General features: G+C 35.2%; 1 protein-coding gene and 1 pseudogene across 1 annotated transcript; both read left to right on the top strand.

Annotated features, from left to right (window-relative positions):
* On the top strand, positions 1-3,095 carry LOC133077152 (fatty acid-binding protein 9-like; annotated as a pseudogene).
* A 16,846-nt stretch (positions 3,096-19,941) lies between these two features.
* LOC133076791 (myelin P2 protein) lies at positions 19,942-23,561 on the top strand. The gene is made up of 4 exons (XM_061171355.1): positions 19,942-20,014; positions 21,997-22,169; positions 22,386-22,487; positions 23,511-23,561. The coding sequence occupies exons 1-4, from the start codon at positions 19,942-19,944 to the stop codon at positions 23,559-23,561; spliced, it is 399 nt and encodes a 132-aa protein (XP_061027338.1).
* Positions 23,562-27,016: the final 3,455 nt, after the last annotated feature.

The raw sequence follows: 27,016 nt of genomic DNA, 5'->3' as shown, positions 1-27,016 counted from the left end.
ATGACTGAGCCCTTCTTGGGAACTTGGAAGCTGGTCTCCAGTGAAAACTTTGATGAATACATGAAACAACTGGGAAATACCATTACAAGATTTGGAAACTGGCAATGCATTTTGTGATATGGTTGGGTTTGCACTTTACAATGAATTTTCCAACAATTCTCTCATTCATTGTGATCCTAGGGTATATTCAAATGAGGTTAACAAAGTTTGTGTATCTACTTTTACTTTTTTATTACCAGTAATAATTATCTCTTTTTGGAATACTAGGCTCACAGATGCTTCCTTCTAGGTATTATCTATATATTTAAACAATTTATCCTTTTAGAAAATACTTCATCTTACCCCCATGATAGAGTTTATTTTTAGCTTGGTCATTTCATTAAATAACTTTTCTCTGCTCCCCATTATAGACAGTAATACCTATCTATGATTAAGTTTATCAAGTAAATTTGTTTCAAGATTTGCTTTAAGTTATAGCTTCAAAAGAGCAATAGCAACAAACAAAATTTCTAGTTGGTTAATTTTAAGAGTTCTGATGGATGTGGGTGGTTTTTAATAACATTATTTGGAAGAGTTTCAAATGTTTTATTGGAGAAATAGAACATTTTTACTCATGGAATTTCTTACCATTGGGTATTTCCTCAGAAGTGTAAACTCTATGCATACTTTAGTTCTTACTCAAGTTGAATAAACATCATTTATAATGGCTCAGATCTATAATAACTAAACTATTCTTTACTAATGCTAGAAGAATAGTAATTATTTAACATTTAATTAATTTTAAACATTTAATTAAGAGAAACCTCTCTTATAATAAACTGCATATAAAGTCAAAAAAATTTTTAATCTTACTTTTTTTTAAAAAATTGGCTGAAATGATCAATACATAATAAGTCAACATGCTCATAATGTAATATTTGTTCCTTTTTCTTTAGTATAAACTCTCTCAGAAAGTAATAAAAAACATGTTTCCCTATCTCTTCATGGATTCATGGACTCACCTGTTTTGAGTTAATTTTTTTCTTTTAATAATAAATAATTAAATAAATTTGGGGGCATCTAAGAAACTTGGGGCCGATGGCAAAAGTAACCATGTTTTGACTGGGAGCTGGTCTCAAGCAGAGTGCAAGAGAGAATAACCACTGAGTACATACTATGTGCCAATACCATGCTAAGTCCTATCATTTAATCTCCAACACACCTATGAGGTGAGTACTATAATTACTCACATTTTACTACTGAGAAAGCTGAAGTTTAGAGAAAAGGGAAATAATGTGGCCAAGCTAACAAGTGGCAAAGTTGGAACTCGGGTTTTAACCTCCTCACTCCTCACTCTTTTGTGATCCATGTCTAACACTGCTTCTCTGTGGTCAGAGGCATCCTGCCCACCCACAATATGAATGTGAAATAGAGTTCTATATCGATACTAAGAGTCGGGTGTCAGCCCTTCTGCCCACCAATTGCAGGAGTCAGGTTAAACAATGGACAATCCCCAACCTGAACAACAGGACCAGGCTCTCAGCCAAATTGTCCAATTTGCCTACCTCCTCTTTACTCAGCCAGATCTGAAATTTATCTGCAAATAAGAGAGAAGCTTGGACTTTATAAGTCATATTCTTTTAGAGTAGATTAGATACTTTGAAAATTGCATTTCTTTTTTTTTTTAAGAAGAAAAATGTGCTAAAATTCTTGGACAATTAGAAAACCTGTGCTTAAATTTCAGCTCTGCTAATTACCAGACACATCACCTAGAACAAGCTTCTCTACCTCTCTGGAACTCGGTGTACTCATCTCTAAAATGAGGATAATAACATCCCCTGCACTGTTGTTGCAATATTTCATGAGGTAAAGCCCAAGCATATGACCGAAAGGCACCATACAAATATATATTTTAGATGGAGTACAAGAGTCTCAAAAAGTGAATTTAGCTTTCAAAATGTCAAGTATAATTACTAGACATATCTTCTGATTGGGAGGTTTGGCTCAATCCGGCTGTCACAGAGAGCATTGAAGAAAATATGGCGTATTATCCAGAACTTCAATGGGGAAAGGATGCATTCTTTTTAGATTGCTTTCCAAAATGATTGTTAGCACTTCTTCCTAAACTTCTTAAGAAGGTGTTTTGTTTTCTCTACTCATTAAATTCTTTTCTCACTCATTCCTACAGGAGTGAGTGCTGCAGTCCAGAACCTTGCTGGGTTGGCAAAGCCAAGAATCACTATTAGCGCCGACAGGGATAAGGTTAACATCAAAACAGAAAGTTCTTTCAAAAATATTGAGATCTTCTTCAAGCTAGGAGAAGAATTTGATGAAACCACATCAGATAACCAGAAAGTAAAGGTAAGAACTAAATCTTACTGGTCCACAATCAGGAAAAATCTAGAAGGTGGTTAGGCACGGTTTATTCTAATTTGATTAATTACGCAGTCAGCTTGGGCTTGTTTTGTTAATTAATATTGCACATTTCTAAAGTCAATTCTTTTGCAAATGATTCAGGGTCTAAAAACTCAACTTATTTCCACTGTTTCTCTGATCTCTGTCATTGTATAAAAGAGCATATAAAACGATTATTCACAAATAGTTTAGGTATTGCTTACCTGGGAGGAAAGAGCATTACTCGAATAATCTCTTGAGACTTCCCTAGTTTGATGGTATTAAATTAGGACAAGAACTGTTGTAAGAATTTTGGAGAAAAGAATTTCAAAACTGAAATTAAAAAGTAGATGTCTAGTCTTGTGTAGATTAGAATGTAGTGAATTGCTATTTCTGACTGATTCCTTTCTGCATTTATAGAGCATCATAACATTAGATGGTGGCTCAATGATTCATTTCCAAAAAAGGCTTGGCAGAGACAACAATCAAAGGACAAATTGTAGATGGAAAAGTGGTAGTGGTGCGTTTTCCCTAAATTTAATATTTTAGAAGCTCCTATTTGAGGCATGCCTTTCAAATTACTCAATTGTCTTGTATCTCAAATAGAGGGTCTGGGGAAAGAGGGACAGATCAAATTTAACATGTCATGTACCAACTCTAATAGATCCCTCTTTTATATTGTGAATAATATTGTCAGCATTGGAATCTAAAAAAAGGTATGAAGAAATTGTATGCATCAGTGAAAACTTGTTCACTAACAGGAAACTGGGACTTGAAGAAGATGTGTCTCAGGGCCACTGATTTTTTAAAAAATTACTCAACATAAATTTGCCCAATAAAACCAAATTAAGTGCAGTTTTGGAGCTGTGTAATCTTGAGGGTTAGGGACAATCTGATAAATTGGTGAGACAAGAAAATTCTTGTCTCTGGTGTAATTGTAAGATCACCAAAGTGCCCTTTATTCTTTGTACACCTGAACTCTGCAGTCACTGATTTTCCTCTAGTGGACCCATTCCATTTAGGTTAATGCTTTCTGTCAAAGGGTGCTCATTGAAATTCATGTGACCTCAAAGGGGGATACATTATAATCATTGGAACCCACTTTGGGCATCACAGATTTTGAAAATCAACGTTGCTTTTTATTTTTTATTTTTGCAGAAGGCTAACCATGCATAAAGTAGATAGGATAGATAGATGGATAGATAGATAGATAGATGATAGATAGATAGATAGATAGATAGAGATAGATAGATATGTAGATAGATACATAGATAGATAGATAGATAGATAGATAGATGAGAGAGAGAGATTACAAAATAGAGCCTGGACATTATACACTGTGCGTGAATTATTATAGAACATTTAAAACAATCATTATCTTACTTTTCCATAAAGTTATTTAAAATAATCAGGCTAGTGCATCGGTCACCATTTCGTACAACTTAGTCTTTGCAGAATGATATTTTATTAAATGCCAGTCCAGAATTTCTAAATGCCTAGTAGGAATATAATTGTTAGAGCTACACAAAGTCCCTCAATAATTTCACCAAGTACTGTTGCTAGGAAATACTCTCAGGGCTTAGAGCAAAACAGAGTAATATAGGTAAAATTTAAAAATTGAGGGTATTTGTAGCAGTGGGAGGAGGAAAAGGAAAAAGAGGAAGAATTATGTAAATCTCATGTTGCAACTTAAACTTAAAACCAGATAGTAGTTGGTGAAATGTAACTCCTGAGGATAGTGTTAAATATGTGCTAATTTGTCATCTAAACTGGGTGAGAAGTGAAAGTGGAAAGGGGCACGTTCAATAATTACACCTGGGCAACAAGCATAAACTGGGACTGTCCTAGGCAAACTGGGAGGTATGGTCGCCTCGGTAAGGATAAAATTAAAGAGTAATATACAAAAGGACTGAGCATAGTGTTGGGACAATAGCTGAATTCTTGTCCAAGGAAAGGAACTAGGCTGTCATGTTAAACCCTGAAGACCTCTGAGGATACAGCTGTGCACTTGAATTGATGGGCTTGGTAGTAGCCACACAACTGCCAGATCTGGCCAATGACAGTCATCCCCCCATGACTTGTCTCTGTTCTTCCTAAAGGACTCAAGTGTGTACAAAATGTACCTGTGCTTGTTTGCCAGAAGTCAAAGAGGATTTCAGCCCCCAAGGTAGCGTCCTGTGCACAAAGGGGAGCAGAGGCCAATGTCTCCTTCATCAGAGGACGGTCTCTGCAATGGGGCTGCAGATGACAGCACTTAAGCAACAACTCAGACCAAGGGTCAAAATGTTTTCCACAACCATTAGGAAGAGGGTATTCTTCTAAAAAGCACTAGGCACTTATTTAAATCTTAGTCTTTACAGAGACAAAATTTATAAAAGAATAATATAGTTCTGAATTTTCAAGACATTTCTCTTCTCATAAATGTCACAGCTCAAAGTACACACAGCCTAAATGAGAAATAAAATCCTGCTGTGGTGTCTTTAGTAGGTAGAAACAAACATGCTACTCCTGAGGAAGTCACTCATCCAGCAAGTTCTTATTCAGTGACCACTGTTTGTTCAATATTGTATTAGGTGATGGCAAACAGCAATAAGTTAGAGATGGAGTTCACAACTGCCTTTTTATGTTACAAGTAGCAGAGGTATGTTGAAACCCTATTGCTTTTATTTTTATTCTCAGTCAAATCGTGTCAAAATTTCTGTAAGAAAAAATTTCATTAAAGTTTATACTGAGAATTATTAGTCTTTACTAAGGACATTCACATGATCAGTCTCTTGGTATATCTGACTTTCCTTCAAAAATAGTCATTATCTATCTAGAAGTAAATCACATGTCGTATTGGTCAAGTTGTACTGGATTTATAGAAAAAGGATAATAATGACACTTTTCATTATGTAATAAAAAGCCATTACTTATTCACTTTCCAAAAGGGTTTGAAGTAGGGGAAGTGAGAGAAGATTTTATAAACCACAAAGGAAAATATATATTTATTTTTGAATATTTTTAGACTGAATAACTTACTAGTAAACTATATTTTAAATCCACACTGAAGTTTACAGGAGAGTATTAATTATCCAAAGATCAACCATACTAAAATCAAGATGAATAATATTATCAAAGACTAACTCACCAGCTTTCTTCTTTAGCTACCCAATACTATTAGTCAACCACTGACAAAAATAATTTGTTTTGAACACTTAGTGTATTTAATTTTCATATTTTTGCACAAAAGTGCAATAAACATAAAAGGACATGCTTTGATAGTCATGAAAAGACAACTGACTACTCCAAAGATAGTAACAGAAAATAGATGGAAACTTAGGATGAAGAAATCGGGACATAACCGAATCCTCAAATTATGGGTTTTAAGATTTCTATTTTAAATATTTACCAGGAAATATAGTCTGTCCACTTTGAAGTTTGGTATCTAGATCCTGTGTAATTTTTGAAGAGGGACGGGGTGGGGAGGGACCATCCAACCACCAGCCCCATGACAAGAGAAGGTGCCTGTTACGCCAGAGACACATTGCAGGGAAGTGAAATGAATGGGGTTTGAGAACCAGGCAGAGCAGGGCTTGAATCCTGCTTCTGCCACTGACAGCTTTGTGAGCTTGTATGAGCTGCTCACCCACTTTAGTTTTTTCCTTTGCAAAATGGAAACCATCTACTTCACAGGGTTGTGATGGGGGAAAATGAGACATTCTGCAATGGACCAGCACAGGGAATCCCTCACGTCTTCTCATTTTCCCCACATCCCCCTCCCAGATAATAAGGCAACTAGAATGCAAAAAATAGGAACCACGGAACTGAAGGTGTGTGCACTAAAACAGTGGGCAGAAGTCGGATCTGAAGAGTGTCACAGCAGAGGTAGGCAGGGTCTAGAAGCAGCTAATCAGTTAGAAATGGGATTTGGGGAAAATGGATCCCTGTTTACTTTGTAAAAGAGTTCAGGTGTCAATACATAAGTTACAAAACAATTTCACAAAAGTTTTCTTTTTTTGATCCTCAGAACAATCAATATTGTACAGGTGATAAAACTGCAACCCAAATGTCATCCATCTGGTAGATGGTAAAGCTAGACCAGAACTTATTCCAAGTTTATTATAACATTCTCTCAAAAGATAGACGTTAAGATAGATATTCAGACATAATGTCAGGACTCAGTGTGCCAAGATTTGAATGCATCAGAGATAGTTAATTGCCCACTAGAAATCTGGGTTTGTCCTTCCATAGTATAGCATTGGTATTGAGAAGAGTCTGCAAGCTAGGCACTACTCAGTACCCACCCTGTCTCCGTGGGGTCATGTGACTACTTCCTGCATTGGAGTGTGAGTGGATATGAAGTGTGCCACTTCTGGGTCAAGAGAGTAAAGAGGCAAGTGCAACCTTTTTCATCTCCCCCAACCCCTGCCTGCTAGGAGGACTGGACTCTGAAACCTGAAGAGCGGCGTAGGCATGAGATGAATGGATCCAAAGCCTCTGAGTCGCCTCATGGAGAAAAGCTGCCCATAGACCAGGAGCACCTGCAGTGGACATGACAGGGAGCAGGAAATAAACTTCTGGGTTAAGGCTCTGAAATCCTGGGGTTCATGACAGCAGCTAACATTACTCTGAGTCAGGTGCCACTTAAGAGATTGCATTTGCACTGTGTATCCCATCATGAGCATGTTATAGGCTAGAATTTAACTACAAAATTAGTTTTCAATTGTTTGAAGGAAGGAATGGGTTGGCATGAATAAATGAAAGTACAGTTTAAACATGAATTGATTCTCTGATCTACCTTTAATCTAAAATATGTGTTTAGGGCTTCCCTGGTGGCGCAGTGGTTAAGAATCCACCTGCCAATGCAGGGGCCACGGGTTTGAGCCCTGGTCTGGGAAGATCCCACATGCTGTGGAGCAACTGAGCCTGTGCGCCACAACTACTGAACCCACATGCTACAACTACTGAAACCCACACGCCTAGAGCCCGTGCTCCACAACAAGAGAAGCCACCTCAATGAGAAGCCTGTGCACCGCAACGAAGAGTAGCCCCCGCTCGCCACAACTAGAGAAAGCCTGCACGCAGCAACAAAGACCCAGTGCAGCCAAAAATAAATTTTAAAAAATATGTTTACACATGTGTGTGTATATATACACATATATATGTGTAAACCACATTTTCTATCAAAGCCTTTATACCATCTCAATTATTGAAAAATTTTGTAAAACAATCAAGGAAATAAAGTAGGAAATAAAGCTGGCAACCTGGATAACACACGATTAGAAAAATCATCTGAATTTTTGTGAGTTTATATTTGTTCTTTATGAAATAAAGCTACACACTTACATACAGACACACTCATACACTTTTCACTATGCTTTGCAAGTGAATTATTTTTGAGGGATTCCTTTCTCCCATAGGCTATAATGGAGCAGATGGCCGGGTCCTAAAAAGTGTTTCCTACAGCTCTTTGTGCTAATGCCTGAAAAGTACGACCTATTTTAATGCTATTAATATCACTTTCTCTCAAGAGGAAATGCAAATGGAGTAGAAAAAACTGTGACCAGCTCATCATACCTTGTAATGACTAGAGGAAAACACGGAAATGCAGAAATTCTGTCTCTGGTTCCCTCCCCAGTGAATGAGTAACCAGTTCTCGGGTGTTCTGTTAGGAATAATGATGTGAAATCTTAGAATAGTCTTTGGAAAAGAGGTCGTGTATGTTCAAGTCTAGGAAAAACAAAGCTAATTGCATTGTTTGGAGGAATCACGAACTACTTCTTCCCTCTATTTATTGCCATTCAAAAAAAGAAAAGCTATTAACTTCCTTTGGGCAGCATAATGCAACTCTCACCATAGTAACTAAAAGATCAAATACCCACTGGTGGCTGAGAAAGCTCCAAGAAATGGTTTTCATTAAGAAAGCAACTTTAATCTCAACAGTTTTAAGACGAGACAAAAACAGTTATTTGAAGCATGAAAGAGGAAGCTATCAAGCCTGAATTGCCATTGTCACCTTTTGTCAAATATATGTCTGGAGGGGCCGAGATGCCCTAGTGGCTGAGTTCTGAAGATAAATAAGACCATTGGTCTCAGGGCATCTGGTGTCTAAGAAATTACAGAAGGTATCGTCCTACATAGAAACGGTTCATTGGCTCATTAATGTCATTCATTGCCTCCATCTGTAAATGATAGAAAATAAGAATCGGATATTCTAAAATGTCTCTAAATGTCTGTTTAACGTGTCTCCCTTAGTGGAGTATAAGGCCCATGAGGGCAGGAACTGTTGCTGTTTCACTCACCATGTTATCTCCAGTGCTACTACAGTTCAATAAATTCATGTTGAGCAACTATCTGTATGCATGCAGGTGAGAATATGTACAACGAACCTTGGAATTATTTTACATGCACTTTCCTAGTGTTGTGATAAGATCATGTCATCCTGAATATGGAAAGAAAAACCTGCTTTTACCACTGACCAAAGCAATGACTAAATGAAGGAATGGGCGCTACAACTAAGTTTTACACTTAGGTATAGCTCACAGCCTTGCTCTTTCCACGCCTCCAGAGCATATAAAAAAGGGAAGGAAGAGAAGGAAGGGGACAGGAGGAGAGAGGAAGTTTAGGAAAATCATATTATTGATTATAAGCACGAATTTTAGATGCTTTCACATTTGTTATATGATTTAATGTAAAGAAAGTCCCTCATAAGTAGAAAATTTACATTTTCTTCATTCATTCAGTCAGTAAACAAATGATTACCTACTGTATATATGCATGGTGTTAAGTACTTGGAATATTATGTGAATAAAATCACATATTGTCCCCACGCACATAGAATCAAGACTTCAGTACATGACATACATATTAATGAAATAATGCCCAAAATCAATACAAATTAACATGTTAATTAATTAATTGCAGTAACTGTTAAATGAGGATATACTAGAAAAGGATAGGAAAGATGGCTGAATTGAAATCTAAAGGATGTCTCTCCAAAGGTAGAATGAGCTGAAAGTTAAGGATTTATCCAATGGGAGTGGTTATTTATTTTTTTATTGAAGTATAGTTGATTTACAACATTATATTAGTTTCAGGTATATAGCATATGATTCAGTATTTTTACAGATTATACTCCATTAAAAGTTATTACAAGATAATGGCTATACTTCCCTATGCTAAATAATATATCCTTGTTGCTTATCTATTTTGTACAAAGTAGTTTGTATCTCTTAATCCCATACCCCTAACATGCACTTCCCCTATTCCCCTTCCCCATTTGTAACCACTAGTTTGTTTTCTATATATGTGAGTCTGTTTGTGTTTTGCTATATACATTAATTTTTATTATTTTTTAGATTCTACATATAAGTGATATCATACAGTATTTTTTTTTCTGTCTGACTTATTTCACTTAACATAATTTTCTCTAGGTCCATCTACATTGCTTCAAATGGCAGAATCTAATTCTTTTTTTATGGCTGAGTAATATTCCATTGTGTATATGTATACCATATCTTCTTTATCCATTTGTCTGTTGATGGAAACTTGGGTTGCTTCCATATCTTGGTTATTGCAAAAAATGCTTCTATGAACCTTGAGGTGCATGTATCTTTTTAAATTAGTGTTTTTTGTTTTTTTCCAGATATATTTACAGGAATTGAATTACTGGATCATATGGTAGTTTTATTTTTAGTTTTTTGAGGAACCTCCATACTGTTTTCCACAGTGGTTGCACCAGTTTACACTCTCACCAACAGTGTACAAGGGTTCCCTTTTCTCCATATCCTCTCCAACATTTGTTATTTGTTATTTGTGTTCTTTTATCAAAAAGTCATTCTGACAGGTGTGAGGTGATATCTCATTGTTGTTTTAATTTGCATTTCTCTAATAATTAACAATGCTGAGAATATTTTCATGTGCTTGGTGGCCATCTGCATGACTTCTTCGGAAAAATGTGTTTTAGGCCTTCTGCCCATTTTTTGATTGGGTTGTTTGTTTTTTGAGTTGTATGAATTGTTTATATATTTTTAGTATTAACCCCATGTCAGTCATATCATTAGCAAATATTTTCTCCAATTTTGTATGTTGCCTTTTTGTGTTGTTGATGGTTTCCTTTTCTGTGCAAAAGCTTTTAAGTTTAATTAGATCCCATTAGTTTATTTTTGCTCTTATTTCTTTTGTCTTAGGAGACAGATCCAAAAAAATATTTCTACAATTTATGTCAGAGAGTGTTCTGCCTATGTTCTCTTCTAGGAGTCTTATGGTTTCAGGTCTTACATTTAGGGCTTTATTCCTGTTGAGTTTATTTTTGTATATGTGAGGAAATGTTCTAATCTCACCATTTTACATGTAGCTATCCAGTTTTCCCAGCACCACTTATTGAAGAGACTGTCTTTTTCCATTGTATATTCTTGCCTCTTTTGTCATAGATTAATTGACTATAGGTGTGTGGGTTTGTTTCTGGGCTCTCTCTTCTGTTCCATTGATCTATGTGTCTTTTTGTGCCAGTACTATGCTGTTTTGATTTCCATAACTTTGTAGTATAGCCTGAAGTCTGGGAGGGTGATACCTTCAGCTTTGTTCTTTTTTTCTTAAGATTGCTTTGACAATTTAGGGTCCTTGTGGTCCCATATAAATTTAGGATTGTTTGTTCTAGTTCTGTGAAAAATTTCATGGGCATTTTGATAGGGATTGCATTAAATCTATAGATTGCTTTAGGTAGTATGGCCATTTTAACAATATTATTTCTTCCATTCAAGAGCAAGTGATACCTTTCCATTCCTTTGTATCATCTTCAATTTCCTTCACCAATGTTTTATAGTTTTCAGAGTATACAGCTTTCAGCTCCTTGGTTAAGTTTATTCCTAGGTATTTTATTCTTTTTGATGCAGTTTTAAATGGGATTTTTGAACTTTCTCTTTCTGATAGTTCATTATCAGTTTATAGAAATGCAACAGATTTCTTTGTGTTAGTCTTGTATCATGCAACTTAGCTGAATTCATTTATTAGCTCTACTAGTTTTGTGGTGTATATTTCAGGGTTTCTATATATATTATTATGTACAGTTTTACTTCTTCCCTTCCTGTTTGGAAGTCCCGTTTGGACTTTCAATACTATGTTAAATAGAAATGGCAAGAATGGGCATCCTTGTCTTATTTCTGAATTTAGAGGAAAGGCTTTCAGCTTTTCATCATTGATTATGAAATTACCTGTGGGCTTAAGATATGTTCCCTCTGTACTCACTTTGATGAGAGTTTTTATCAAGAATGGACGTTGTATTTTGTCAAATGTTTTTTCTCCATCTATTGAGAGGATCTTGTGATTTTTATCCTTACTTTTGTTAATGTGGTGTATCACATTGATTGATTTGTGAATACTGAACCATCCTTGCATCCCTGGAATAAATCCAACGTGATCATGTTGTATGATCCTTTTTATATATCATTTAATTCGGTCTGCTAATATTTTGTTGAGGATTTTTGCATATATATTCATCAAAGATATTGGCCTGTAATTTTCATTTTTTTGTAGTGTCTTTGTCTGGTTTTGGTATCAGGATATTTTTTGCCTAGCAGAATGAATTTTGGAGTGTTCTCTCCTCTTCAGTTTTTTGGAATAGTTTGAGAAAGATAGGTATTAATTCTTGTTTATATGTTTGGTAGAATTTCCCTGTGAAGATGTCTGGTCCTGGACTTTTATTTTCTGGGAGTTTTTTTTTTTTAATTACATATTCAATTTCACTACTAGTGATTGGTCTGTTCAAATTGTCTATTAAGCCTTCATTCAGTCTTGGCAGGTTCTATGATTCTAACATTTGTCTATTTCTTCCAGATTGTCCAATTTGTTGACATATAACTGTTTGTAGTATTCTCTTATGATTTTTTTGTATCTCTGTGATATCAGTTGTTATTCCTCCTCCTTCATTTCTTATTTTATTTGAGTTCTCTTTCTTCTTTTTGGTGAGCCTGGCTAAAAGTTTATCAATTTTGTTTATCTTTTCAAAAGCTCAGTTCTTGGTTTCACTGATCTTTTCTATTGTTTTTTGATCTCTATTTTATTTGTTTCATCTCTGATCTTTATTATTTTCTTCCTTCTTCAGACTTTGGGCTTTGTTAATTCTTTTTTTCTAATTCCTTTTGGTGGAGTTTAGGTTGTTTATTTGAGATTTTTCTTGTTTCTTGAGGAAAGCCTGTATCACTATAAAATTCCCTCTTAGAATGCTTTTGCTGCATCCCATAGATTTTGGAGTGTTGTGTTTCCATTTTCATCTGTCTCAAATATTTTCTTTTTTTTTTTTTTTAATTTTTATTTATTTATTTATTTATTTATGGCTGTGTTGGGTCTTCGTTTCTTTTCTTTTCTTTTTTAACATCTTTATTGGAGTATAATTGCTTTACAATTGTGTGTTAGTTTCTGCTCTATAACAAAGTGAATCAGTTATACATATACATATGTTCCCATATCTCTTCCCTCTTTCTTCTCCCTCCCTCCCGCCCTCCCTATCCCACACCTCTAGGTGGTCACAAAGCACAGAGCTGATCTTCCTGTGCTATGCGGTTGCTTCCCACTAGCTATCTATTTTATGTTTGGTAGTGTATATATGTCCATGCCACTCTCTCACCCTGTCACATCTTACCCTTCCCCCTCCCCATATTCTCAATTCCATTCTCTAGTAGGTCTGTGTCTTTATTCCCGTCTTGTCACTAGGTTCTTCATGACCTTTTTTTTTTTCCCTTAGATTCCATATATATGTGTTAGCATACAGTATTTGTTTTTCTCTTTCTGACTTACTTCACTCTGCATGACAGACTCTAACTCCATCCACCTCACTACAAATAACTCCATTTCATTTCTTTTTATGGCTGAGTAATATTCCATTGTATATATGTGCCACATCTTCTTTATCCATTCATCTGTCAATGGACACTTAGGTTGCTTCCATGTCCTGGCTATTGTAAATAGAGCTGCAATGAACATTTTGGTACATGACTTTTTTTGAATTATGGTTTTCTTAGGGTATATGCCCAGTAGTAGAATTGCTGGGTCATATGGTAGTTCTATTTTTAGTTTTTTTAAGGAACCTCCATACTGTTCTCCATAGTGGCTGTATCAATTTACATTCCCACCAACAGTGCAAGAGGGTTCCCTTTTCTCCACACCCTCTCCAGCATTTATTGTTTGTAGATTTTTTGATGATGGCCATTCTGACTGGTGTGAGATGATATCTCATTGTAGTTTTGATTTGCATTTCTGTAATGATTAATAATGTTGAGCATTCTTTCATGTGTTTCTTGGCAATCTGTATATCTTCTTTGGAGAAATGTCTATTTAGGTCTTCTGCCCATTTTTGGATTGGGTTGCTTGTTTTTTTGTTATTGAGCTGCATGAACTGCTTGTAAATCTTGGAGATTAATCCTTTGTCAGTTGCTTCATTTGCAAATACTTTCTCCCATTCTGAGGGTTGTCTTTTGGTCTTGTTTATGGTTTCCTTTGCTGTGCAAAAGCTTTTAAGTTTCATTAGGTCCCATTTGTTTATTTTTGTTTTTATTTCCATTTCTCTAGGAGCTGGGTCAAAAAGGATCTTGCTGTGATTTATGTCATAGAGTGTTCTGCCTATATTTTCCTCTAAGAGTTTGATAGTGTCTGGTCTTACATTTAGGTCTTTAATCCATTTTGAGTTTATTTTTGTGTATGGTGTTAGGGAGTGTTCTAATTTCATACTTTTACATGTACCTGTCCAGTTTTCCCACCACCACTTATTGAAGAGGCTGTCTTTTCTCCCCTGTATATGCTTGCCTCCTTTATCAAAGATAAGGTGACCATAGGTGCATGGGTTTATCTCTGGGCTTTCTATCCTGTTCCATTGATCTATGTTTCTGTTTTTGTGCCAGTACCAAACTGTCTTGATTACTGTAGCTTTGTAGTATAGTCTGAAGTCAGGGAGCCTGATTCCTCCAGCTCCATTTTTCATTCTCAAGATTGCTTTGGCTATTCGGGGTCTTTTGTGTTTCCATACAAATTGTGAAATTTTTTGTTCTAGTTCTGTGAAAAATGGCAGTGGTAGTTTGATAGGGATTGCATTGAATCTGTAGATTGCTTTGGGTAGTAGAGTCATTTTCACAATGTTGATTCTTCCAATCCAAGAATATGGTATATCTCTCCATCTATTTGTATCACCTTTAATTTCTTTCATCAGTGTCTTATAATTTTCTGCATACAGGTCTTTTGTCTCCTTAGGTAAGTTTATTCCTAGGTATTTTATTCTTTTTGTTGCAATGGTAAACGGGAGTGTTTTCTTAATTTCACTTTCAGATTTTTCATCATTAGTGTATAGGAATGCAAGAGATTTCTGTGCATTAATTTTGTATCCTGCTACTTTACCAAATTCATTGATTAGCTCTAGTAGTTTTCTGGTAGCATCTTTAGGATTCTCTATGTATAGTATCCCGTCATCTGCCAACAGTGACAGCTTTACTTCTTCTTTTCCGATTTGGATTCCTTTTATTTCTTTTTCTTGTCTGATTGCTGTGGCTAACACTTCCAAAGCTATGTTGAATAATAGTGGTGAGAGTGGGCAACCTTGTCTTGTTCCTGATCTTAGTGGAAATGGTTTCAGTTTTTCACCTTTGAGGACAATGTTGGCTGTGGGTTTATCATATATGGCCTTTATTATGTTGAGGAAAATTCCCTCTATGCCTACTTTCTGCAGGGCTTTTATCATAAATGGGTGTTGAATTTTGTCAAAAGCTTTCTCTGCATCTATTGAGATGATCATATAGTTTTTCTCCTTCAATTTGTTAATATGGTGTATCACGTTGATTGATTTGCGTATATTGAAGAATCCTTGCATTCCTGGAATAAACCCCACTTGATCATGGTGTATGATCCTTTTAATGTGCTGTTGGATTCTGTTTGCTAGTATTTTGTTGAGGATTTTTGCATCTATGTTCATCAGTGATATTGGCCTGTAGTTTTCTTTCTTTGTGACATCTTTGTCTGGTTTTGGTATCAGGGTGATGGTGGCCTTGTAGAATGAGTTGGGGAGTGTTCCTCCCTCTGCAATATTTTGGAAGAGTTTGAGAAGGATAGGTGTTAGCTCTTCACTAAATGTTTGATAGAATTCGCCTGTGAAGCCGTCTGGTCCTGGGCTTTTGTTTGTTGGAAGATTTTTAATCACAGTTTCAATTTCAGTGCTTGTGATTGGTCTGTTCGTATTTTCTATTTCTTCCTGGTTCAGTCTCGGCAGGTTGTGCATTTCTAAGAATTTATCCATTTCTTCCAGGTTGCCCATTTTATTGGCATAGAGTTGCTTGTAGTAATCTCTCATGATCGTTTGTATTTCTGCATCAAGGTATTTTCTAATTTTGTCTTTGATTTCTTCATTGACTCATTGGGGATTTTTTTTAGTAACATGTTGTTTAGTCTCCATGTGTTTGTTTTTTCTCATTCTTCTCTCTGGAATTGATTTCTAGTTTCATGCCATGGTGGTCAGAAAAAAATGCTTAGTATAATTTTTGTCCTCTTTAATTTATTGAGACTTGTCTTGTGGCCTAGCATGTGATCTATTCTACAGAACGTTCCATGTGCACTTGAAAAAAAATGTGTATTTTGCTGTTTTTGCATGTGATGTCCTGTAGATATTTATTAAGTCCACCTGATCTAATGTATCATTTAAGACCACTGTTGCCTTATTGATTTTCTGTTTGGATGATATGTCCATTGATGTAAGTGGAGTGTTAAAGTCCCCTACTATTACTGTATTATTGTCAATTTCTCCTTCTATATCTGCTGATTGCAGTAATTATAAAATGAGGTTATATTAGAAAAGTTTAGTAAAGATCATTGAGTTGAATCTAAAGGTTGTCACCACAAAGGTAGGAAAGCATGATTGAGCTGAAAGTTAAGGATTAATCATATAGGAGTGGTTAGACATTCCAGCAAAAGTGAACAGTATGTGTAAGGACCTTGCTAAAGGCAAGGAGGAAATTAGTAGCTCCTTTTCTATTCTCCGGAAGATTTTGTGTAAGATTGGTGTTACTTTTTCCTTAAATATTTGTATGAATTCATGGGTGAAGCCTACAGGTCTGGAGTATCTCTGTGGGAGAAAATTTATTTATAGATTAAATATTAATAGATTTGGGAGTATTCACAATTTTACTTCATCTTGTATCATTTTTGGTAAATTGTGTTCTAAGGAATTTATAATTTTTTAAAAATTATTTTTGATTAGTGATGTGTATGAAAATTTGTAGAAATAAATTTAGAACTAGAGTGACATTATCTTCTTATGCAGAGAGTTTATGTTTCTCTCTTACTGGTAACCAAGTTCACTAGCTGTCCCAGATCACAGTAAACTAATTTTAAGAGTTGAATTTGTATTAGCCAGGCCTATTTCCAGTTCATCTTTCCTCCTGTATTGCAGCCTTTCAAAGTCCCAAACTAAAATATGATTAACCAGGACTCTCCCTCATTGTTCCCCTAAACCTGAAACAATGTCATAAATGTCCCTCAGGTTTTGCCTCTCATCTGCCTCTTGCAGAATTCATAGATTGCCATAAGGGCAGCAGCCTTAATTGTTGGGCCTGTTTCTCTGGTTTTCCTTTTTTGCCCAAATCTTAGACCCTTAATTTTTCTCTGCCTTTTTTATCTCTCTGATTTCTTGAAGAATTTTTTTATAATTTTGTCCATTTTTTAGATGCCACAGTTGGGAAGTTAGCTTACTTTCCTCATCTATCATGAGGAAGTGAAAATTCTAAGATTTATTTCTGTTTTCTCAATTTTTTTAAATGATCATTTTTGGGTTATTTTTTCTAGTATTATATTATGTAATTTTCCTGCACCAATTATTATCACAACATTTCTATTTTACAGATAATTTCAGACTCACTAGAATTAAAATTTCTTTCTTGAAGTCTTTATCAAGTCATGAATAGAATATAAGTTCCTTGAGGGCATGGAATCTTGTTCAATGATGTTTAACCAGCACCTTGAAGTGTGCCTAGCCCTTAGTAGGCTCTCAATGCTTTTGCAGTTAAATGAATGGAAGGAATGGAGTCACATCTTTGGTATTAAGTGGAGGATCATGAATTCTTTGTTCTTGTGCTACAAGATGATTATCACTTTTCAAATATACAATTGGATATAGCTTGATGACAATATGTAAGGACATTTTATATAGAGCAAGCTTTACTTATCCATTTTGTTTGGACTTCTGGATTTTCTTTTCAGTGTATCATTCTAGTAGCTTATTCTATCTTGAGAATTTATATAGGCAATAAATCACTGAAAGATGAACTCACACTGTAGAGAGAAAATGTCCATTTTACAAACATTTAGTTCAAGTGTAAATGTATATGTCTAATTATAATGTGGTTCTGATGTTTATTATTAATCCTTTCTCAATAGGATATTGATGACTTTCTTATCTAGGAGTGACTTAAAAGTCTCAAACCAGTATCTTCTCTCATTGCTTTGATCTGTGCCTTTGACTCATACATGGGCCTCAGAATTTCATATTGGCCAATTCCAGAAGTCAGGTACATTGTTGACAATCCTAAAATATAAAATTTTTTCTTTGTCTAAAATTGCTTCAAAGTTATAAGCCTTACCAATATATAGCTCAATGTTTATATTTTAAGCTCCACTGCTATTCTTATGTGCAAAACAAGGTCTGCTGAAAATTCACACAGCTTTCCTGAATGAACCCCTCCAGATACAAGGGCTCAGCTCAATTGGGAAAGTTTGAAAGTCCTTCATAGGTTTAGGCAGAATACCTAAATTTTTGAAGACACAGTCATAGCATTATTCATTTTTATTAAGTGTTTTGGAAAATAACATATTCCACTAATCAAAAGCCCTTTCTTTCATAGCTGTATGTTATATCCCAGTACAATGTACTCCCTCCAGTGACATTCTCCTGGGTCTAGGATTGGGTTAGCTAGTTAACTGAGGAGTTTTTCTATTCACTATTTCATTCCCACCTTGAGTTATACAGGCACAAGTAATTTAAGATGACACTTGGATTCACTGTGTATAATTCTATATTTTTTACCCAACTTGGACCCTAACCACATAATTGCAATGGTTATGGTGCAGCTATGGCATTGGTAACCTGAGCCCTAGAGGTCAGTGACTCTACCTGTTATGGGTAAATCAATAATGGGTTATTTTCATTATTGTGAAGAGTGCCAAACTGTGTACTAAATATATAAAACCTGGTAATATCTGTTGTCTCAAGGCCAGGATTAATGTCAATGTAGAAAAACTGCTAAGAAAGGATATGGCATCAACTTGGTATTCCCAAGAGTAACACTTATGTTCAAAGTGGTTTCATATTTGCTCCCCTTGGTCAAAGACTGGGACTTTGATGTATCATATAACCTGGATGCCTCATCTCTTGATTTTCACTTCTCTTGCTTTTTGAGCAGAGAATGAGTGTCTCTATCCATGGTGATGTCAGTATTGCCTGATCTTTGGCCAGGGCCTCCAGCACACATGTTATAGCAGGAGCAGTGTAAGATAATGGTCTAACATCTATGCACCGAGAAAAAATACCAGGTTCAAATCCTACCTCACCTTATTCAAGTTTTGGACAGAAGTTACCTAACCTCCCCAAGCTCCAGTATTCTCATTGGTAAAATGGATATAATAATAATGCCTTACTCTTGGAGTTGTTGAGAGAATCAAATGAAATAATCTATATTAAGCACTTAGCACAGTGACTATTGAGCTCTCAATATATATTAATATTATTTTTGTAAAAAATCCTTTCTAAAATTGTAGATTTATTTTAAAGGACTTAAACTCAATGTTGTTGTATTAACCAAGAACCTGCTTAATTTGGAACTAAGGTTTTTTTAAGATGAGAATCTTTGCTGTGGTCAAAGAGCGTGTTATAGTGCTACTTTTTGTTCACCCATGAAAGCAATTTCTGTGTTCTGCTGTAATAGACTGACCGTATTGTCTGCCTACTCTGCCTGCCTTGGATATGCCAACTATGCCAAGCCTCCCTTACCTATGAATACTTCCTCACACTGCTCCCTTGCATTTCTCTCCCACAACATATTTGAGGCAGTTATCACAATACTCATGGACATTTTTCCTCTCTTTATTCTCTTTCAATAAGAATTCTTAATTGTGCAGACTCAGGATTGAGAGTGAACAAGATGCCTAAATACACACACACACACACACACACACACACATATTCATTCATTCATGCTCATATAATTTAATTTGGTATAGGACTCAACTGATGGACTCTTTTCCAAAGCATTAAGGACCTAAGCACTTCTTAAAAATGTAAGAGCAACCAAAAATTTTTTTGAAGGTTCAAATAGTACTGTCATTGATTTTTATAAACATTTTTGGAGACTGAAGGAGACATTATGTGAGGTTCTCTTTTGTCCCAGTGGATGATTGAAGAGCCATTCATTGCCCAGTCCTGACACTGCTTTTCCCCATTGGGTCTCTGTGAGAGTCACATGCTGTGGACATCTTTGAAAAGAATCTTCTGAGGCTTCAGCATCTCATTTGAGTCTCCTGAATCTCACCTACCAGTGTGTTGAATTCTCATCCATCACAATGAGCAACAAATTCTTAGGCACCTGGAAACTTGTCTCCAGTGAGAACTTTGATGATTACATGAAAGCTCTGGGTAAGAAATGTTCTCTGTTGTTCTAATTGAGAGGATCCTTTTTGAGAAAGATGCATGACTATTTCCTTCTAACTCCTTTTCCAGGAGTCTGGGAGTTTGCACAGGTTGAAGTAAGATCCTCTTCTGGGATTAATCTTCTGTTGTGTCAATCAGATAATTTATTTGCATTTTATTTGTGGCAATTTTAATAGATTTTAACTCAGATAAGAGCTGCTTAAATGCATTAGAGTGCCCACTGATTTCAAAGGCAGTTTCATATCAATAGGGTTTTCGTTCCAAACCTGGAGGAAAGAAATCTTAGAAGCTTAGAATCTTAGAAGCTTAGTCAACCTATTTTCTGGCTTTCCTTAGAAGCTTAGTCAACCTATTTTCTGGCTTTCCTGAAAGTTAGATTTACAACAACTAAAGTGCTCATGAAATAAAGAGTTGAATATACTAAAGTTAATGGAAAACCTCAATTTAAAATTTTGATGCTTAGCTAAACCAGAAGTTTTCTGTCTCTACCTCTAGGTTGTCTGTTATTACATAACTATGTAGATAGAGAGTTTGTAAAAAGTGAATGCTTCATAAAACAGGGTATTCACAGTCTAGGGAAGTTACTGAGAGAAAAAGAAGTGTGTTGTGGCAGTGAATTCAAACTCAGTTACATTAACATCAGGCTTTCCTGGAGTTGGAACAGTGGATGGAGATGGAAAGTCTAGTCATTAGTATAGCAACTTTATTTGCTACTATTTCTAGGGAATTTTCCATAGATATGAGCACAAAGGTGTGAAGAGTCTTTGGAAATTTCCAGAGCTGTATAAATAAGTAGAGAGTGAAGCCAATGACCTCAGATTGCTATGCTCATCAAAGTACTTGTAATTTTACCTGTTCAGAAAGCATATAAGAAGGGTTCTGTTTTTAGATAAAATGAGCAAAATCATGTTGTGTTGCCTGGAAAACTATGGGAACTTATGGGAATAGATCCATACCATAAGATTGGTTAAATTTATGGACTTCACTTTATAGCTGAGGAAGAAGCAAAATACAATATAAGAAAGTCTCGATGGAAGACTCCTTAATTGTGTCATTTTCAAATTTTAGAGTGCATAAGGACACCTGGGGGTGTTGGTAAAATGTAGATTCTTAGTCTCTATTGTAGAGGTTTAGTTTGAAAAGCATTGTCCTAAATCATATCAAATAAAAAAAGATCAATCAGAATTAGAAGAAAGAGTATAGTTCACAATCCTTTATTGGCTCTAACTCTTCACACTTCTTTATGTATATGTAAATGTAAATATATGTATATTTATATATAACTAGTTTTTTCTTCGTGTATCTCTCTCATTTGACATTTCTATTTTTCCATGTATTTATATAATCTTGGGTAATATAGTAATAATACTTAAGAGTCTAATTTTGTTTTGTTTTCAAATGCAGAAAATTTTTTTAAATTATTTTATTTATCTATGATCATTTGTAATGGTACAGATCATTTTAGGGGCTACAACAAAATTTCAGAAATGAGCTTCTATCAAGGATATAGGAGGAATTCTTTTCTATATCTATAATATATTACTGAGGGAAAAATCATAGAATAGCATGTATAAGTCATAGTCTCATTTAAAAAATATATCTAAAATATTTATGTGTACAAGCTAAAATGTCTGGAATGATCCATACAAAACTATAATTAGTAGTTTTTAATGGAGCATGGCTTTGGATGTGGTAAAAATAGATGACTTGCACTATTTAAGCTAAACACTTTTAACTTTAAAATCTGCAGGCATTACTTTTGTAATAACAAAACTTAAAATATTCAAGTCCGTGGACATGTGTTTCCATTAGGTGATGAAACATGGGAGAAGGTCCTTAACAGTAAGTGATATTACCTGCCATCTACACAGCTGAGGCACAGCTGAGCATAAAATATGGCCACCCATAGTCCCTTTAGGTAGAGGTTCTCTTGGTCAACAAAATTCTAACAGTATCTTGATTTTCAGGTGTGGGATTAGCCACCAGAAAACTGGGAAATTTGGCCAAACCAAGAGTGATCATCAGCAAAAAAGGGGATATTATAACTATAAGAACTGAAAGTACCTTTAAAGATACAGAGATCTCCTTCAAGCTAGGCCAGGAATTTGAAGAAACCACAGCTGACAATAGAAAAACAAAGGTAAACTTAATTGTTTCTCTTCAAATTTGGTCCAATCTACTACTTTAAGAGAGAAGATTACTCCTGCTAGTATTCAAAAGGGTAGACCACTCCCTTCTGTTGAAAATGAATGTGCTTCATAAAACATCTGTTATGGAAATGATTCAATACTGAATGAACTGCTTCTTTAATCAATCAAAGTCCAAGCAAGTCAATTATGTAAACCTATCTTTGCAGAGCGTTGTAACTTTGGCAAGAGGCTCGTTGAATCAAGTACAGAAATGGGATGGCAAAGAGACAACAATAAAGAGAAAGTTGGTGGATGGAAAAATGGTAGTGGTAAGAGTAATTTTACTCTAAATACGTAAATATTACCATTTAAATAGAGAAAATGGTTATATTATTTTCAAAATATTCTCTTTTCTTTGCAATACAAATGGATAAGAATGGCTAAGAATAAAGTCAGAGTTAATGTTTGGGTGATCTTTGAACTATAAAGACTCATCTACAGGTACTTCAGGTTCAGATTCAAGAATTTAGAAATGATACAACCCATTTGTTAGTTTAGAAATAACAACACCTAAAAATGATAAAAAAAAAAAAGTATGGGTAAACCTCATTAGTTTAGACAACAAGGAGAAAAGCAAATCTAAGTTTTAAAAGCAAAGCACATCCCCAGTCAATTGTAGAATATTTGTAGATAGCTAAGCATTTTGTTTTCAAGAATCCATAGTAACTTGGACTAAAACATGTCAACAACTCAAGCTGAGGCCATTGGAGACCTTTTGTAGTTGGCAGATAAAAATGATGACAAATGTTATATGAGATGACCTCTAACAATTTTTTTAAGTCTCAGGTTCTGTTCTTACTAATCAACACACACATTGACTATAGATAGATCTATGTAGTTCTTTGAACATTCTTTTCTTTAGTACAGAGGAGTACTAGCTCCACAGCAGATTTACATGGGGAGTAAATACCAGTATGGGGGCCCCAATACAGATCAACTGAATGCACATCTCTTGGGGGAGGAGGAGCCATCAGTATTTTTAAATGTTCCCCAGATAATGCAGATGTGCAGATAGTTTTGAAAACCACTGTTTTAGTAGATTTAAATCTGTGCCAATTATGCATGAAAACTTGCCACTTAAAAAATACACCTCTGCTGTAACTTAGATCAGCTTTAAAACTGTTTCCCCTGTTTCAATGGTCATGATTCCAAATTCCTGGAGACTGACATACTGATATTTTATTTCTTTCTGAGTTTAATCTTATGAGATTGCTTATAATGTCTGTTATTATTACAAATTTGCTGTCACCTAGTTTGAATTTTAGATATTCAATTAATCTCTTTTTTTTAAGGAATGTAAGATGAAGGACGTGGTCTGCACCAGAATTTATGAGAAGGTCTGAGAAAGTTGTTTCCTCATTGAAGTGATATTTGATCATTTGATGTTGGAAATCAGCTGTTTCCATTGGCGAGGCCTGACTACACTGCACTTTGTTTGTTTTCGCTTTTGTCTTAATAGATCAGATAAGTAAAGGCCTAAACTGGGGATTAATCTAAATTTCAGTGTTATTTAAACATTTTCAATTTGTATGCATGTCATTACTGTATTAAAGATTAAAGTGTGTATATTGGTCAGACCTAAAGAATGGATAATGTCATTTAATTATCTGTGAAGTTCTAACTTATGTTGTATTTTAAATATTTGAAATGATAGTAAAAGGAAGTAATAGCATAGTAAAAGGAAGTAAATATATTGATTGGGGTAGCAAACTCAAATGCCTTCAGGGACCAGGAGAGTAATGGGTTTAGAGGGTCAGAAGTGAAGCAAACTAGAAGAAGGAGATGTTTTACAATGAGGAGTTCTAGCTTCAGCTAAAAAGGGCAGCCGCTACTCCAGCCAATTTAAAAACTGAGGGTTAATTTACAGACAGTGAAATGAACAGATATTAAAGATAGAGTTGTGACAAATGCATGCACCCATATAATTCGCATCCTGATCAAGATATAGTACATTTACCTAATCCCAGAATGTTTTCTCACACTCCTTCCCAGTCAATGTCCTGCCCTGTCCCAGCTCCAACAAAAGCAAGTAGTGATTTAGTTTCTCTCACTGTAGACTAGTTTTGCCTGTTCTCAAACTTCATATAAATCGGATCATACATTATGTGTTCTTTTCTGTTTGCCTTTTTAAAGTCAGCATCATGGTTTTGAAATTCATCCATATTGTTGCATGCAACATTAATTTGTTCCTTTTTATTGCTGAGTAGTATTCCATTGCATGAATATATCACAGTTTACTTATCCCTTCTTCTCTTAAGATAAGTGAGTTATTTCCAGTTTTTGGCTTCTATAAATAAAGCTGTTATAAACATTCTTGTATAAGGCTGTTTGTGGAAACATGAGTTCCTTTTCTTTTGAATATTAACTAGGCATGGAATTACAGGGTCCAACTGATTTTTGACAGGCAGGAATAGGGGACCACTCTGCCCAGGTAACAAAACTATTGCAGATATATTACATGATTGAGCAAATGAGAATATATTTTGATGTTGTTAGGGGCTAGAATTTTCCTTCTGGAAGAAGGCACATACAAATATGACAGAGGGAAGTCAAGAAGGAACTGTGGGCAAATGGATTGGAATAGATGTAAATTCATATGTATAGATATGTGTATACACATGCATATATTTCTTAGCTCTATCTACCTAAAGAGCTTACAAGCAAAGACATCTCAGTAGGAATGAGTACACCCAGCACTCAGATCTTGTAGTCTAATATATTCTCCACTAAAAAGAATGATGGTTCCTTGGAGAAATGGCTGATTCTGATGTGAGAGCAGGGTAGGTACAATGTAAGCCTGAAATATCTTTTTATGTCAGAAATTAAGGAAGCTTTCCCCAAAAATAATAGAGAGATGTCACCAAAATATCAGAGTCAGCTTGAGGGTGCTCTCAATTGGACAAAACTGAGACAATTTGAGAAGAAAACAATAGAGAAAAATTGTAAATTATAGAACACTGGGAGACAAAGAAGACACCATGAATACATACTGGAAGAGGGAGAGAGAAAGAGAAGAAAGTATCTTCCTTGCAGTAGACTGTCATAGGCTGACTGGTAAATGTGGAAAACGTGCTGGGATTTGAAAAATTGTCATTTTTTCAACCATCAGGGTCAATATTGGCTCAGGCAAGAATTGTCAATGGAGGTAAAAGCTAGAGCAAAATTTTGATTAGGAGCAGGATATTAGGTTGGTCTTAAAATACCTCTGCACAGATTGCTTATTAGTTACAAGGGAAAAAATAGTAACCATGCGGTGGAAAAACTGTACCACCTCTTCACTGAGTAATCAAAATTAACCTGGTCAATGAGGGTAGATGAAAACCACGTGCCTTCAAATGTGATACCCTGAGAAGGAAGCAACATGGCTTATGCAGTATTCTGGCCTGGAATCCTTATCTAGATCTAATCATGAGGAAACAGCAGACAAATTCCAAATGAGGAATATTCTATTGAAAAGGGGAGGAGGTGTTAATTGAATTCTTCAAAAATGTCAACGTCATAGACGACGAAGAAAGGCTCTATGGAAATGTTCCAGATTAAATTATACTAAAAATACATGACAACTAAATGCAATAAGTTATCCCAGACTGGATCCTGCACTAGAGATAAAATAAATACTCCAAAGGACAATATTAGGTTAATTGGCAAATTGGAATATAAGTCGTAAATTAGACAGAAGTTTACTGTGATTATGTAAGAGAATCCCCCCATTCTTGGGAAATATACACTGAACTATTTTGGAGTAATGAGCCATAAAGTATACAATTTACTCTCAAAAAATTTAGAAAAAAGTGTTGGGTGTGTGACACACAATACGTACATGCATACAGAAAGAGAGCAATTGATAAAGCAAACGGCGTAAAATTTAACAACAGAGGAACCTGAGTAAAAGCTGTATGTGTTCTCTTTGAATTAGTCTGATTCTTGAAATTTTATGCAAGTTTGAAGTTATTTCCAAACAATTTTGTTTAGGCTACACTTGGTGCTTCTCTGCCTCTGGGCATTCAGCCAATACGTCTGGGAGGCATCATAGCCAGGGTGGGGTTTTATTTCTTTGGCTGCAGCCAGATTAACCCACAAAAAAGGAGAGTTTAAAAACTATGGTGTGATTTTTAGAGGTTTGTGGTAATATGACTCACCATAAAAATGTATTCCTCAATAAAAATAATTGCACTATTATACAAAAATCATGGGTACTTTTGCTTTCATAACAGGAAAAGTGGAATTACACTGATAATGAGGAAAACAAAATAATTATTTCAGCAGGTGATACATATTGTTAGATTTGAAAAAGATCTTCAAACAACCAGAAGGGAGGAGAGGGAAAAAAAAAAACACTAGAGTTCTGTAGTATTCAAAAATAGTCTCAGAAAATAATTGTGATTCTCTAGTTGTTTTTGATATAAGCTGGTTAAGAGCGGTCAGACTGCCTAGGTCAAATTCCAATTTGCTACTTACTAGCTGTGTGTCATTGGGCAAGTTACTTCACCTCTCAGATCCTCAGTATTTTTACCTGTAAAAATAGGGTCAATAATAGAGCATACCTCAAGGAGTGTGAATAATAAATAAGTTAATATATGTAAAGTGCTTTGAACAGTGCATGGCACAGGAAAAGCATTATAGAAGTATCTTTTGTTATTATTATTTATCTAGTAATGCACATGCTGTTCAAATAGATGAGGGTTTCACAGGATCCCAAAATGAGGAGAAATTTACAGGATCTCAGAGCTGTTGATATTGATTTGCACACCAAGTGACTAGCTTTATTAAGAATATTATTTACACAAAAGTAAAAACA

Source organism: Eubalaena glacialis, chromosome 17 (genome assembly GCF_028564815.1).
Source record: "Eubalaena glacialis isolate mEubGla1 chromosome 17, mEubGla1.1.hap2.+ XY, whole genome shotgun sequence".
NCBI classification, from domain to species: Eukaryota; Metazoa; Chordata; class Mammalia; order Artiodactyla; family Balaenidae; genus Eubalaena; species Eubalaena glacialis.
This window is presented reverse-complemented; position numbering and strand designations above follow the sequence as displayed.

Bases quoted from the DNA above. Each gene is read 5' to 3' on its own strand.
- LOC133076791 (XM_061171355.1), top strand. From the start codon at position 19,942: ATGAGCAACAAATTCTTAGGCACCTGGAAACTTGTCTCCAGTGAGAAC. The intron at 22,170-22,385 runs GTAAACTTAATT...CTATCTTTGCAG, and splicing joins CTGACAATAGAAAAACAAAG to AGCGTTGTAACTTTGGCAAG. The intron at 22,488-23,510 runs GTAAGAGTAATT...CTTTTTTTTAAG, and splicing joins TGGATGGAAAAATGGTAGTG to GAATGTAAGATGAAGGACGT.